At 38.4% G+C, this 16,065-nt stretch overlaps 1 protein-coding gene across 9 annotated transcripts in view; it reads right to left on the bottom strand.

Moving 5' to 3' along the window:
* Positions 1-16,065, bottom strand: part of CFAP54 (cilia and flagella associated protein 54) — a 298,057-nt gene that overhangs the window by 220,504 nt on the left and 61,488 nt on the right. For all 9 annotated transcript variants that reach the window (XM_046646604.1, XM_046646603.1, XM_046646606.1 and 6 more), the window contains 3 exons: positions 15,661-15,747; positions 15,447-15,568; positions 941-1,117 (listed from right to left, as the gene is read on the bottom strand). In XM_046646604.1, the coding sequence (XP_046502560.1) occupies positions 941-1,117; positions 15,447-15,568; positions 15,661-15,747 (386 nt within the window). The remainder of the gene's footprint in view (positions 1-940; positions 1,118-15,446; positions 15,569-15,660; positions 15,748-16,065) is intronic.

Consider the following 16,065-nt stretch of genomic DNA (forward strand, 5'->3'; position numbering starts at 1 on the left):
CATATGTTAATACAAGAGATGAAGGGACATCAGTTAATATGCCAAGAATGTTATGTATTATCTCATTTAGCTTTCACAGTAAACAAACAAACAAATAAAAACAAGAAAACACCTCAGGAAGTATCTTTAGATTTCCTAAGGTCATAGTAAGGGGTGGAGCTAGAATTTTAAACCTGTATCTGCCTGACTTTAAATCTTGTGCCCTTTCCACTATACCAAGTTGATGTAAATTCAAGCAGAACATCCTAAAGAGAATCAAAGATAAAACTTTACTTTTTATAAACATCAAAGAGCATGTTGATCATACAAAAGAGAAAAACATAATATTTAAAATATAAAAGGTGGAACCAAATGCTTGTGAGGAAACTAAACCTCAAGTTACATAATATTTAGGTCAAGTTCCCAGGCATTGGGATGGGAGAAAGAGCTTATTCTTCAGTAAACACATAAAGATTTATAACATAACATAATCATTTGTTTGCTTTAAAAGAATCCCCATTTACTTGGAAGAAATGAGGAAAGAGGCACTGAATTCACCACCCCCAAATTTCCTCATCTCCATCATTGGCTGTGAGAGTAACTTCTAGCCTCTTGAAATGTCTGATTCCACTTCAATTGAGACCTTCTCTATCTTGAGCATTAGTATGTCAGTATGTGACTTTGCCATGGTGACAAAGATACTTAGAGAGAACTGTTTCTCTATCATTTCTCCTTGCTATCTACTTGTAGACAGCAAGGTTATATGGAGCAGAAAGGGAAATAGCGTAAAGAGCAAAAGATCACGCAGGAAGTATAACTAAGACATTAGAATACTAATCCCAGTGTCTGTGCTTATAAATAAGATTATTCAAGACCCAAAAGCAATAAAAGTATCAGTCATTAAGTTACAAAAGCACTTCTGTTGCTTTGCTTGAGGTAAAGATCATAACGGACAACATACCTTAACATCTGAAGCAAATGGAGCAGGTTTCAGTGTCACAGAACAATGAGTTCGGGATAGCACGATAGGTGGAGGAGGAATTCTGCTTATCTTTCTTTTCGAACTTTCCAGATATTTTTGATATGAATATAGGGCATTTTGTTCTGCTTCAATCTTCTCAATTAAAGAATAAGCTTCCTGTAATAAAGTGTGAAAGTAGAAAAAGACATTCAAAGAATGTGAACTTCATTTATATTTGTAGAGTTCTGGTGAGGTTAAACATAATCTTGCTACATGTAGTTTTCTGAGCCTCAGTGGTATACACATTTCAGGCAATGAATGATTTTATAGAAGTAAAAAATAGCTACTAAATAAGGCTAAGTAAAAAAATAGCTATTAAATAAGGCAATGGCATCATATTTGTATGTTTAATATGTTTATCATTACTATCACACATCAATATGAGGCATTTCATTTTCAAATCAAACCCTCTGAATATCTGCCATCATATTTCATTGTCCTTGAAAAGTCCATAACACAATCATCTGCATTTATACTGATGAATATACACCTACCTTTACTGCAACCTGAAATGTGACTCTCAAGTAATGAGACTATTGGCATATGTGGTTTATGAAATGAACATTATTGGATTTCTTACTATCAGTAAGAAGAAATAAAATACACAAAAACACTTATTCTATAAACCTGAAGGAAAACCAATCATCTTTTGAAAAGGTTATATATAGAGTGATAATACATAAAACAAAAGAAACATACAAATCAGAAGATCTAAATAATATTTCAAAGGCAGGCTTAATATATCAGCAATAATAACACATTTAAATGGGTAAAACTCCTCTTTTAAATTAAATTAAAAGGTAAAGATTCTCTAATTGAGCTCTAACGCAAAAACCCACATAAAGATTAAAATTAAATGAATGATAGAGAAAGAATAGTCTGTCCAACAAATGGTGCTGGGACAATTAGACATTCACAGGCAAAAGAATGAAGTTGGACCCCTAAGTGACACCATTTACAAATATTAACTCAAAATGAGTTATAGACCCAAACGTAACAGCAAAAATTATAAAATTCTTAGAAGAAAACATAGGATTAAATCTTCACGACCTTGGGTTAGGCAATGGTTTCTTAGATACAACACCAACAGCACATCAACAAAAGAAAAAGTAGATAAATTGAACTTCATCAAAATCTAAAACTTCCAATGATACCATCAAGAAGGTGAAAAGAGGGGCCAGCCCCATGGCTGAGTGGTTGGGTTCACGTGCTCCACTTCAGCAGCCTGGTGTTTTGCCAGTTCGGATCCTGGGTGCAGACATGGCACCGCTCATCAGGCCATGCTGGGGCAGCGTCCCACATGGCACAACCAGAAGCACTCACAACTAGAATGTACAACTACATACTGAGGAGCTTTCGGGAGAAGAAGAAGAAAAATAAAACAAAGGAAAAAAAGATTGGCAACAGATGTTAGCTCAGGTGCCAATCTTCAAAAAAAAAAAAGAAAGTGAAAAGACAGTTTGCACATTCTGCTTTAGCAGCCCAGGGTTCGCTGATTCAGATCCTGGGTGTGGACCTACACACTGCTTGTCAAGCCATGCTGTGGCAGGCGTTCCACATATAAAGTAGAGGAAGATGGACACAGATGTGAGCTCAGGGCCAGTCTTCCTCAGCAAAAAGAGGAGGATTGGCAGCAGATGTTAGGTCAGGGCTAATCTACCTCAAAAAAAAAAAAAGGAAGAAAGTGAAAAGACAACACATAGAATGGGAGAAAATATTTGCAAATCATATATCTGACAAGGGACTTGTATGCAGAATACATAAAGAATTGTTATAAGTCAATAATAAAAAGACACATAACCCCATTAAGAAATGGACAAGGGGGGGCCAGCCCAGTGGCATAGCGGTTGCGTTCACATGCTCTGCTTTGGCAGCCCAAGGTTTCTGGGTTCAGATCCCAGGCACAGGCCTACACCACACATCAAGCCATGCTGTGGCAGCAACCTACATACAGAATAGAGGAAGACTGGCACAGATGTTAGCTCAGGGACAATCTTCCTCATGAAAAAAAAAAATAGACAAAGGATTTGAACAGACTTTTCTCCAAAGAAGGTACACAAACGGCAAATAAGCACATAAAAAGATGCACAACATCATTGACCATTTGGGATGAAAATACAAAATCAGCAAACCGCCTCAAGAAGCAGAAAACTTGAACACAGGAATAACAATGGAGGAAACTGAGACAGATATCCAAAAAAAATACTTCCCACAAAAGTGTCAAGCTCAGCTGATTTCATTTACAAAAAAATTTCAAATCTCAAGGAACTGATAATTCCTATGCCATTTGAAAAATTTCTAACTACAGAGAAAGATAGATAGCTTCTCAAATAATTTTACAAAATTATTATAACCTTGATAACAAAACCTGAAAAATGAATACACCTAGAAACACACACATATATATATATAAAATATATATAAATGCAAACATCTTAAATAAAATACCTACATGCTGACTCTAGCAACATATTAAAGGAATAATGCACTGTAATTATATTGTCTCTCTCCCAGGAATACAAGGATAATTTAATACTAGGAAGTATATGAATATAATTTAATCTATCCTTAATCAAATGAGAAAAGATGTGATTACAGGCTCAGTGGCCAAAAACATATTTGAACATTTTTAACACTCTTTATTAATTTTTTTATAAAGAAAACAAAATCAAAAGAGAAATCAAAAAACATCTTAAGACAAAGGAAAATGGAAGCACAACATACCAAAACTTATGGGATGCACCAAAAGCAATTCTAAGAGAGAAGTTTATAGTGAAATGCCTACATTAAGAAAAAGAAAAACCTCAAATAAACAATATAACTTTACATCTCAAAGAACAAGGAAAAGAACAAAAACTAAGTCTGAAATTAATAAAAGGAAGGAAATAACAAAAATCAGAGGGGAAATAAATGAAATAGAGATCAGAAAGATAATAGAAAAGATCAACTAAAATAAGAGCTAGTTTTTTTAAAAGACGAACAAAATTGACTAACATTTAGCTAGACTAAAAAAAGAGAGAAGATTCAGATAAACAAAATCAGAAATGAAAGAGGAGACATTATTACTGATATCACAGAAATACAAAGGATCATAAGAGACTACTATGAACAATTACACACCAAAAAAGTGGATAACCTAAAATAAATAGATAAAGTCCTAGAAACATACAACTTATCAATACTGAATCATGAAGAAATAAAAAATACAAACAGATCAATAACAAGTATGAAGATGAATCAATAATCAAAAACCTCTTAATAAAGAAAAGCCCAGGGCCAGATGACTTCCCTGGTGAATTCCACCACAAATTTAAAGAAGAATTAACACCAAGCCTTCTCAAACTCTTTCAAAAAAATAAAGAGAAGGGGACACTTCCAAATTGATTTTATGAGGCCAGCATTATCCTGATACCAAAGCGTAAAAAATACACTACAAAAAAAGAAAACTACAGATCAATAACCCTGACGAACATAAATGCAAAAATTGTCAACAAAATATTAACAAACCAAATTCAACAGTATATTAAAAGGATCATACGCCATGATCAAGCAAGATTTATTCCTGGGATACAAGGATGGTTCAACATAAATGTGATACAAATCAATAAATGTGATACACCACACTAACAAAATGAACCATAAAAATAATATGATCATTTCAATAGATGCAGACAAAAGAATCTGACAAAATTCAACATCCTTTCACGATAAAAACCTCTCAACAAATTGGATATAGAAGGAACATACCTCAACATAATAAAGGCCGTATATGACAAACCCACAACTAACAGCACATGCAGTGGTGAAAGGTTGAAAGCATTTCCTCTATGCTTAGGAACAAGACAAGAGTGCCTACTCTCACCACTCCTGTGCAGTATGGTACTGGATATCCTGGCCAGAGCAATCAGAAAAGAAAAAAATTTAAAAGAATCAAAATCAGAAAGGAAGAAGTAAAATTTTCTCTGTTTGCAGATGATATGATCTTATATATAGAAAACCCTAAGGACTCCACCAAAAAACTGTTAGAACTGGGGCGAGCCCAGTGGCATAGTGGTTAAGTTCACACGTTCCACTTCAGTGGTCCAGGGTTCACAGGTTCTGATCCTGGGCACAGACCTACAACCACTCATCAAGCCTTGCTGTGACAGCATCTCACATACAAAATAGAGGAAGATTGCCACAGATGTTACCTCAGAGCCAATCTTCCTCACCACCCACCCCCCAAAAAAACCTGTTAGAAGTGATAAATTAATTCAGTAAAGTTGCAGGACCCAAAATCCACATACAGAAATCAGTTATACAGCTGTATACTAACAACAAACTATCCAAAAAAGAAATTAAGAATAAATCGCATTTATAATAGGATCAAAAACAGTAAAATAGTTAGGAATAAATTTAACAAAGGAGGGATAAGCTCTGTACACTGAAAACTATAAAACATTGTTGAAAGATATCAAAGAGGACACAAATAAATGGAAAAATATGCTGTGCTCATGGACTGGAAGAATTAACGTTGTTAAAGTGATCTACAAGTTCAAGGCAATCCCTATCAAAATTCCAATGGCATTTCTCACAGAAATAGAAAAGGCAATCTTAAGAATTCATATAGAACCAGAAAGACTGCAAATAGTTAAAGCAATCTTGAGCACGAAGAGCAAAGCTAGAGACACCACGTTCCCTGATCTCAAACTATACAACAAAGCTATAGTAATCAAAAATTATGGTATTAGAAAAAGAAAAAAGAAACATATAACAGCATAGAGAGCCCAGAAATAAGCCCACATATACACAGTCAACCAATTTTCAACAAGTCCTCAAGAATAACCAATGGGGAAAGGATAGTCTCTTCAATAAATAGTGTTGGGAAAACTATATCCATATGCAAAAGAATGAAATTGGACCTTCAATCTTACACTACACACAAAAATCAATTCAAAATGGATTAAAGACCTAAACATAAGACCTGAAACCATAAAATTCCTAGAGGAACACATAAAGGAAGACCTCCTTGATATTGGTCTTGACAACAATTTTTTAGATCTGACAGCAAAATACAGGCAACAAAAGCAAAATTAAACAAGTGGGACTACATGAAACTAAAAGCTTCCGCACAGTAAAGGAAACCATCAACAAAATGAAAAGGCAACCTACAGAATGGGAGAAAATATTTGCAAACCATATGCCCTATAAGGGCTTAACATCCAAAATATATAAGGAACGCTTACAACTCAACAGCAAAAAAACAAATAACTCGATTTAAAAATGAGCAAAGAACCTGAATAGACATTTTTCCAAAGAAGACATACAAATGGCCAACAGGTACATGAAAAGATGCTCAACGTCACTCATCATCAGGGAAATGCAAATCAAAACCATAATAAGACATCACCTCGCACCTGATAGGATGTCCATTATCGAAAAGACAAATGTTGGTGAGGATGCAGAGAAAAGGGACCTTTTTACTCTGTTGGTGAGAATGTAAACTGGTAAAGCCAATATGGAAAACAGTATGAAGGTTCCTCAAAAAATTAAAAATAGAACTACCATATGATCCAGCAATCCCACTTCTGAATGTTTATCCTAAGGAAATGAAATCATTATCTTGAAGAGATATCTGCACTCCTATGTTCATGCAGCATTATTCACAACAGCCAAGATATGGAAACAACCTAAGTGTCCATCAATGGGTGAATAGATAAAGAAAATGTTACGGAATATTATTCAGCCTCAAAAAAGAAAGAAATCTTGCCATTTGGGACAACATAGAAGACCTCGAGGGCATTTTGCTAAGTGAAATAAGCCAAACAGAGAAAGAGAAGTACTGCATGGTAAGACTTATATGTGGAATCTAAAAAAAGAAACAAGTCAAGGGGCCAGGCCTGTGGTGCAGCCGTTAAGTGCACACGTTCCACTTTGGCAGCCCAGGGTTCACCGGTTTGGATCCCAGGTCCAGACATGGCACTGCTTGGCAAGCCATGCTGTGGCAGGTGTCCCACATATAAAGTAGAGGAAGATGGGCATGGACGTTAGCTCAGGGCCAGTCTTCCTCAGCAAAAAGAGGAGGATTGGCAGCAGATGTTAGCTCAGGGCTAATCTTCCTCAAAAAAAAAAAAAAAGGAATCTCAGCCATCTGGGGGCCGGCCCTGTGGCCGAATGGTTAAGTTCGTGCACTCTACTTCACCAGCCCAGGGTTTCGCTGGTTTGATCCTGGGCGTGGATATGGCACCACTCATCAAGCCATGCTGAGGCGGCGCCCCACAAGCCACAACTAGAAGGACCTGCAACTAGAATATAGAACTACGCACTGGGGTGGTTTGGGGAGGAGAAGAAAAAAGATTGGCGACAGATGTTAGCTCAGGTGCCGATCTCAAAAAACAAGAAAGACTCTCAGCATCTGCATAGGACAATCGTTCCCTCAGATGAGAAAGGTGATATTACACGGCAATCATGTTTCTAGAGTCTATGGGCCAAAGACCTTAGGTCAAAAGCTAATTTATATACACACAGTGTGTAGTGTAACCATTGAATCACTGATGAGTGAATCAGCCAATCAGTCAAGGAGACAGGATGGCATCTGTTATGTTCCATCATCTCCACTTTTTCACTCATTCAACCAAACTGAGAAAAAAAACGGAGAAAATGTTTGGGAAAAGGGTAAAGGTCAGATGTTGAAGGAGGTGTGTCATAAAAGACTGAGAGAGTCAAGGCAGCAGTGCCAGTTCAGCTTGGAGGACACGACCAGTAGGGATGGACAGAGGCTCCTTCATCTGTCCCTCCTCTGCCACAGACGCTAGCCCAGCTTTGGCTCCCTGAGAGAACAGACGTGCCTGCAGAGCCAGGCTCCCTTGAAAGGCAACAACAGGGGGGAGCTTGATGGAGAAGAGGCCAGAGTTGAAAGAAGGAAGTAAATTCCCCAGATATCTGTGGGAAAATTTGAGGGAAGAAATTCCTACTTGAACAGAAGGGAGACAAAAGCTATTACATTTTGACAATTAAATGTTAATGTGCCTTCATTTGCATCACAGGCTGTGGGAACCAAGATATTTCAGCTTGCATAAGAACAGGTAAAATCAGCCTAAGGAAAAATGATGCAACACGGGAGAAGGGGACCAAGGCCTTGAAAGTTTGGAGACTTCCCGCCTCTGGATTATGTATGGAGTCTGGAAAATACACCAGTGGCACAGACTCACCGGCCCTGAAATTAACACGGACTGCCTTTGATCCCATCTCAGTTGACTAGCCAACTGCCCTGGGCATTCTACGTTTATTCCCAAAATTTGCTTCAGTAGTTTCTGCTCCGTTGAAGTAGCTGGACACAGCATCATCTGACTTGACTCTACCAGCTTCTCTCTACATATCCATGAACCCAACTGAGATTTTTTAAAACTTCCTGTTTTCTCTCTTGGGCTATCACAGACATTTCTCAAACTTAGCCATTGATCAGTATGCTCTGTGGAGTTTATTTAAAAATTAAGATGTGGGGGCCAGCCCTGTGGCCTAATGGTTAAGTTCAGTGAGCTCCGCTTTGGCAGCCCAGGTTCGGTTCCCAGGCATGAACCTACACCACTCACTGGCAGCCATGCTGTGGCAGCAACTCACATACAAAATAGAGGAAGACTGGCAACAGATGTTAGCTCACGGCAACTCTTCCTCAGCAAAAAAAAAAAAATTAAGATGGCTCATCCCCACTCCAAACCTACTAAAAATCTCCAGGGGAGGGACTTAAACATCTGTATTATTAACAAATGCCAAGGATAATTCTGAAGTACAGCAAGGACTGGGAACCACTGATTTAGATGAGTAAATCAGTCTCCTCTTTCTCTTAGTCTCTAGGCTCTTCAACCTCCAGTCTTCCAGCCCTTCAATGGCTCCTCCAATACTTGTTAACGTGCAAACTCCTCCACAGCCGTTTTTATTCTGATCATAACTATACTTCTAGGCTCATCTCCCTCTCAACTCGTTTTTCTCCCATAGCTACCTCCCTATTCAACCTAATCTCCAAAAGCACAAAAGAAGGAATGTTACTTGTTCCCTGATAATGCTATGCTCTTTGATGCCTCCAAGTCTTTGCCCATATAGGTTCCTCTTCCACGAGGTTCTTACACCCTCTGTGCTTCAAGACCCAGTCAAACATCACCTCCTCTACTTCTTCCAAGTCCCATACATGTAAGCACTCATTCCCTCCATCTCATACAATCTTTATTGTAGCAGGTATTTTACAATACGGCATCTGTGTACATGACTGTCCACACTCTCTAAATAATGAGTGCCTTGGTGGCAAAGACAGTGCATTATTTATCTCTTTAGGTTCAATCAGTATGTTTTGAATGAGAGACACATGAAAATGTGACAGAGGACAATGATCTTTACTATAATGCACTTTAAGATAGCCTGCTTAAAATGTTCTGGTTGAATCTTCATCAGTGTTAACTTCAGACACCCTCACTCAGATCCCATGGCCTGACTTGAAATACCTTAATAAAGACATTAAAGTTTTAAGTAAAGGGTAACAAAAGAAAAGCCCAAAACAAAGTTCTTGATTTAGGTAAATCAGATAAATTCTATAATAGGACTCAAGGTAAACCATAATGCTAGTTAGAAATTAAAACGGCAACTTAGTGAGCCAAATCACTGAGCTGCTAATAAGATTCCATTTATAAGGAAACAATTGGGGCTTTTTTAAAGGGGAGTCCCCAGGTAGAAAGGAGAAAGTACCACCAGAAAAGAAGTCCCAAAAAATCATGAAAGAAAAATTCCAATGAAACCAGCTCTACTCAGTTGTGAAAGAGAAAGCGTTATCAACATGGACATAAATGTCGCCTATAACAAGAATGCTCTAGAAGACCAAAGTATTGCAACTGCAAAATCTAGACAACCCATCCCTAATCGGAAGTCAAGAAGAAGTGGGTTTTCCATGACATATCAGATAACGGAAAATAACTACATCTTACCTTCTTCCACTGCCTCGCACAACGGCTGGCAAATTAGAAGGGCTCACTAACCTTGAAAGAAGAAAAGAGACTTTATCTATCACATGGAAAGAATCAGCCAAGGAATCTCAATGGAAGGGGCTTCTACACCAATTCACAAGGGAGGAAAGTTCTGAGTGTTCTTTCAATGGTGGTTTGTGCTGCAACGTGCCAAAAAACAACAGTACTGAAGTCCAAAGTACTATTATCCAAATGTAAATCTCTCTTTCTGTAGTTTCCATTAGAGAAACTGAGACCCGCCTCTTTTCAGAAGTTACTCCATGCTTATGAGGACAGATTGACATTAAATACATTTGATGATGGCCGAACACCCACAGTGCAGCAAAACACTTACGGAAAGACATAATGCAATCTAGAAGGGCATGATTAGGACATATGTAAACAACTGTCATAAGACTGGAATGATGAAGCACCGTATTTACTACTCATCTAGTAGACGTCCTTGAGGTATGTTCTGGGTTCTCAACTCTGTTATGCATATTTCAGAAGAAGACGAAAAGTACATTAAGTCATATCCAAGAATCCTGGGGAGAAATATTGCTGACAATAAAATATACAATTTATAAGATCAATCTAAGAGAAAACACAGATAGAAATGTGTATTTTGATAGAGAAAAACAGACCTAAAGCAACAAAAGATGGTTCTGATATGACAAAACAGAACGTTCCAGAGTGCTTAAAGTGGAAAATAGAGTAGGGATAGTAATAATAATAATAATAACAATAATAATGGCTAACATGTATTGACTGCTTACTCTGTGCCAAGCCCTAAGCATTTCATATGCGTCATTTCATGGAGTCTTCCGAGATCCTGCATTTTACAGATGAAGACATTCACACTTAAAAGAGCATGAGTAACCTGACCTAGGTCACATAGCTAGTCAGTGGCAGAATCAAACTCTGATTCAAGACCTTTATACTCCTAACCACCATGCTATAAAGTCTTAACACAAAGCTAAGTTAAAAGAAGCTTAGAAAGGCAACCTAGATGAAGTTTCCCATGCAATACCCTTAGAATGTTTAAAAGGAAAAAACCGAAAATGTAACTATGCTAAAATCTGCTGCCAGTAGTTTGAAGTCTCCGGGTCAAAACATGACGTCACGGGAGGGGAAAGAATCAGAAAGGGCTGGCTCTTTATGAGGAAGACTTCAGCGCGGAACAACTAAACAGAGCTAGGAAAATCTCTGAAAAAAATTAGTTCGCATATAATCTTCCCCGAAAAAGCAAATACAATTCACTTGACTAAAATGCTATAAAATAGGAAAAATAATTACACTTGGTAATCCAATTACTGCTAATACAGTTAATAGAGTGGTATTCAGGGGACACCAAGACGTAAATTCAGGAGATATTAAAGCTAGGAGTTATTAGAACTTCCAGTGGCCTCCATTAGTTCTAGCTCCAAAATAAGACTATAAAATTAGATTCTGTGTCAATTATAAAAAATAATCCGCTAACCCATAATGCTCCTATGCTTAGAGTTGAAGCACTATTACTGGAATTTGGAACTGCTGAGATCATCTCAACTACCGATTTGTTTAAGTTTCAACAAATACTAATACAAGAAAACTAAATGCATCAGTTGGGGTTCTTTGCAACACAAGCAATAGGAAAACCAGGCTTGACCAGAGCAGGTCCAGAGAGGTAGGACAGTCTACAGAACACAACTCTAATCGTTGGATCAGGACACAGGCACTGGAATAAATGAATGAATGCCAACTAGTTTTAGTCTTTTTTATCTGCTCAAGATTCAGATTCCAAGGAGTGAGCAACCAATTGGACTAGCTTGCATCACTAGTCCTCCTCTTGGCTAGCAGAGAAGAAAGGCCCTGAAGAGTCCCACCTGATTATCTCTGGTGGGGAAGAAGAAATTCCTCAAAAGGTGATGTTTGAAAGGGGAAACGGATGCTGGACAGAAAAGAACAGTATAGCACCCTGCCCTTGTAAGCCATAGCACTTGGGGTTATTGCTGCCTCTTCCCTATGAGCAATCCCATCTGCAAAGATGCTGAGTGTTCAACTGGTAAACTCTGAAGTGGACTAAGAGCTGTGATCATAAGCCACATGATGACTGCTCTATTTGATCAGAATTAGAAGATCAGGGAAGTCTCAGATTGGCTCAAGGTGCAATCCATTAAAGAAAATCTGTGATAGAACATGCAAAAAGTCAATATGGACTTCTAGAAGTCAAATAACCAAGAGAGGAAAACAGGAAAAAGAAATCCTCATAATCAAGAAAAAAGCCAGATGTCTCATTTGGAAACCTAATAGGTTATTTTCAAAAGTTTGTCCCTCAATCGTGGCAACAATTTGGTCCACTCTTAATTGATTTTGGATAAAACAGACATCTGATGAGATGATCCAGCTCCACAAGGTCAGGAAACTTTTGCAAAACTAGAACAGGGTATGAATTATTTAAGAGTTCTGAAAAGACCCAGGCTTTTCAATCCTTTTTGTGGTATCAAGAGACTCATCACTTACTGATTTGGGGATAATTTTATTACAAGATCATGATAATGTAAAACATTCTGTAATACACCCCAGTAGAAAATGATTGCCAAGGGAAAGAAATTTATTTATCTTCTTTAAGGGAAGAAAGTTTGGCAATTATTTGAGCCATAACATCACTGTTTACGAGACTCCTCTGAGGACTGATCATTAAGCCTTAACACTTGGATAAAAAACTACCACTGAGAGCAGAGGTGGCCGTAGTAGATTTCAAGACTTCGAAACAAATATTCAACATGTTTCTAGTTGGTGAAAATCCTTCAGGAGGACCCCTCATAAAAAGTAGAGCCTCTAAATTCATCTCACGAGTCTGTCCTAAGAGGACATTATACTTATAATTTTTCCTAAGTTAAAATAGTTTCACTTAAGAAATAAAAGGAAAAGATACACAAAGAGGAGAAGACGAAAACTTCAGCCTTCCCACATCTCCAGCAGGGTCCCCCTTCTCATGGTAGGAAGATAGAGACATAACAGGGGAACAGGCATATTATGACAATATAAAGACAAGATTGAGTCATAAGAAAACAAAAGAGAAAATTCCGGCGGTTTTACTCTCTCCAGGCTCTGAGAGGCCAGGAGATCAATCCTGAGAGAAACAGTTCTAAAGGAAAGATAAGTTTTGTTTGCCATAGAAACAGGCCTGAAGTACTATGTCCTCCAAGCACTGGACAGTAGCACGTGGCCACGGAAGAATCTGCTGAGAAAATGGATCTGAACACACCCGACAAGTCTTCCAACAAAGATCAGACACCACCTAGTCTTGTCTGCTGAGACTACCCAACACCACCATCAAACTCCTTCAGTTAAATGCTGGAAATTCATATATAATAAGGATCTTCCCTAATACTCCCAGGACAGACTTCCTCACTTTGAACATTGATAGCATCTGTCCATCCAAAATCCTTAGACTTCCTATGAACTAGACTCTACTTTCTCTCTGGGCTCATCCACTCTCTCCTGACACCCTCCTCTCCTCTTTGCTATTGCATCTAAGCTTCTGTCACACAGAATGACCTCCAGGACTATAGAATACTAAGTATTCTATGACCTTTCTAGCCTCAGGACCTTTGCACATGCTGTTCTCTCTGCCTGGAATGTCCTTTCCAACCTTTAACTTCCTCTTTCTCTGGCTATTCCTGCCTGTCTTTCAGTATTCAACTTCATGTCACTTTTTCTGGATATTTCCTTAAATATTCCCCACTATTGGGTTAGGTATTCCACTGCTGAATTCTTCTGGCACTCTTGCAATTAAAACACCCATGACACTGACCCATAATTACCCACTTACTTGTCTATGTTCCCATAGACTGGATTTATCTTGAAGGCAGGGACCACAAAGAGAAGGCAACTCATCAATATTTGTTGAATATATAAACGATTTTTGTTTGTTTTTATCCCCTGTACTCAACATAATACCAGGCACATAGTCAACTTGCAATAAATATTTGCTGAATGGATCATGGGTGCTCAAAAACATTTGTTGAATGAATGAAGTGATGGACAGACAACCAGGAAGTGCTACATATCAAAAGTCTTAAATTCCAATATTTTACTTTCTGACCTCAGATGCCTATCCTTCTAGCTCTCTCAGACTCTGATTTTCTGGTCACTGAGCTCACAGAGATGTCCAGTCTCTTGATATCTCCATAGCCACCAAGTCTTTAAATGGTGTCACTTCCTTTCCTCCTCAATATGCACCCATTTTTTATGACAAACTTTTAACCTATACATTCATTTTTAAAAATCCAGCCCCATACAAATCTCTGCTGTCACATCTACTAAGAATACCACACCAGGATAATGTCATACCACCATACAGATGGGGCCCCCTAAAAATTCACGGTCTTCAACCTCAGCCAGAACTTCACAATGCTAGCCAGTCCTTAACTTGGAGTCACCTCCCTCATCCATTCGTCTCCACTCTCCAATCATCTTCTCTCTCCTCAGTCCAACTACTACACCCTCACCCTCCATCACCGGCAGATATCTGTGCCTCCTACTTTATCAGATGATTAAGATACAAAGGCATCAACTCAACTCTCTGCCTCCACACTGACAGGCTTACTTAAATCTACTTCTGTCCACTCCTCCTTCCCTTCTTCATCAGAGGATGAGGTGTCTGCCCTGCAGCTTCACCTCTGTTGAAGATGAATCCCTTTATCTGTTTCAATCTCATCGCCTTCCTTCTTCTACAGGACTCCACTCCATGTATTAAACTCTCTCTCTCTCTCTCTCATATCTTCAATTTCTCCTTGTTTTCTGGCTCTTCATCCTCAACATAGGAACAGGCTACATTTTCTCTCTTAAACTCTCTATCTTCCCCCCAGCTTTGACCTACTTATTTCTTTTCCGTATCAGCCAACCTACTTGTAGCATTAGTCTCTACCCCATCACGTGCCATTCACTCAGCCAATACAATCAAACTTTTGTGGCTGACACGTAGGGGCAAAAATAAAAAAGACCTCATAATTTTAAATGGTCTTAAATCAACATATAATGAATCAGCGAGAAGACTACAATTTCCAGGCCAGAGTGAGACAACAAGGTAATTGGTCCATAAATTAGCAACATCCATCTGAGAGAAGGTACTTTAGCCAATGGGCTTTAAGTATTTTAATTCCGTAGTAAGAAATGCATTATGCTGGCACAGTGTCACTGAAATTCTATAGTTTCCCACATTTTGAATCCTTCTGATTTTATTTGGCTTCCCAAGTAAGTTGTCTCTACAAAACAGGATCTCATTTCAGAAGAGGTCAGGAGTGGAGATATAGATCAGTTCCCCTGCTCAGAACTGTTCCACTGCTCAAAGACAGGATTAGATATGGTGAAACTAAAAGTTCATAGTCTAATCTTAAGGGTTACACATTATATTTAGCAAAGGGAAATAAATCATTCACTTTAACAGAGGCTGTATGTCAGGACTAAAAGAAAGAATGATATGTTGTTACCATCAAAAAGGTAGGTAAAGATGTAGAGGTTGCATCTTTCTCAAACATTAGAAGAGCTTTCTGCATCAAGTAAATCGCTTTGGATAGCTTATTCTTCCTTATTTTATTCATTATACTTAACTCTGAAAAAGCAAACAAACATTTTACCAAAAGGGCAACATAAAAACTCTCTTTAAAAATTCTTGGAAAGACAGGTTATCCCAATTTTAATTACCTGTAAAACAATCCATGCTTCTAGATTGTTTTAGCTTCTCTGGACCTTTGGTAGATATATTTTTGCTATCAGTTGGAGTCTGCAAAACTGAAGAAGAAGAAGGAGGAGGAGGAGGAGGAGGCAGGGGTGGGGGAGGAAGAGAGAGAGGAGGAGGAGGAGGCAAGGGTGGGGGGAGGAAGAGAGAGAGGAGAAGGAGGAGGCAGGGGTGGGGGAGGAAGAGAGAGAGGAGGAGGAGGATGAGGCAGGGGTGGGGGAGGAAGAGAGAGAGGAGGAGGAGGAGGCAGGGGTGGGGGAGGAAGAGAGAGAGGAGGAGGAGGAGACTGTCATTAAAATTAGGTTTGTGTCCAAGAAAGGAAAGCTTTTCTAAACATTAAAGAGTAACAATCTATTTGTAAAATTAGTGCT

This window comes from Equus quagga, chromosome 19 (assembly GCF_021613505.1).
Source record: "Equus quagga isolate Etosha38 chromosome 19, UCLA_HA_Equagga_1.0, whole genome shotgun sequence".
In the NCBI taxonomy this organism is placed as follows: domain Eukaryota; kingdom Metazoa; phylum Chordata; class Mammalia; order Perissodactyla; family Equidae; genus Equus; species Equus quagga.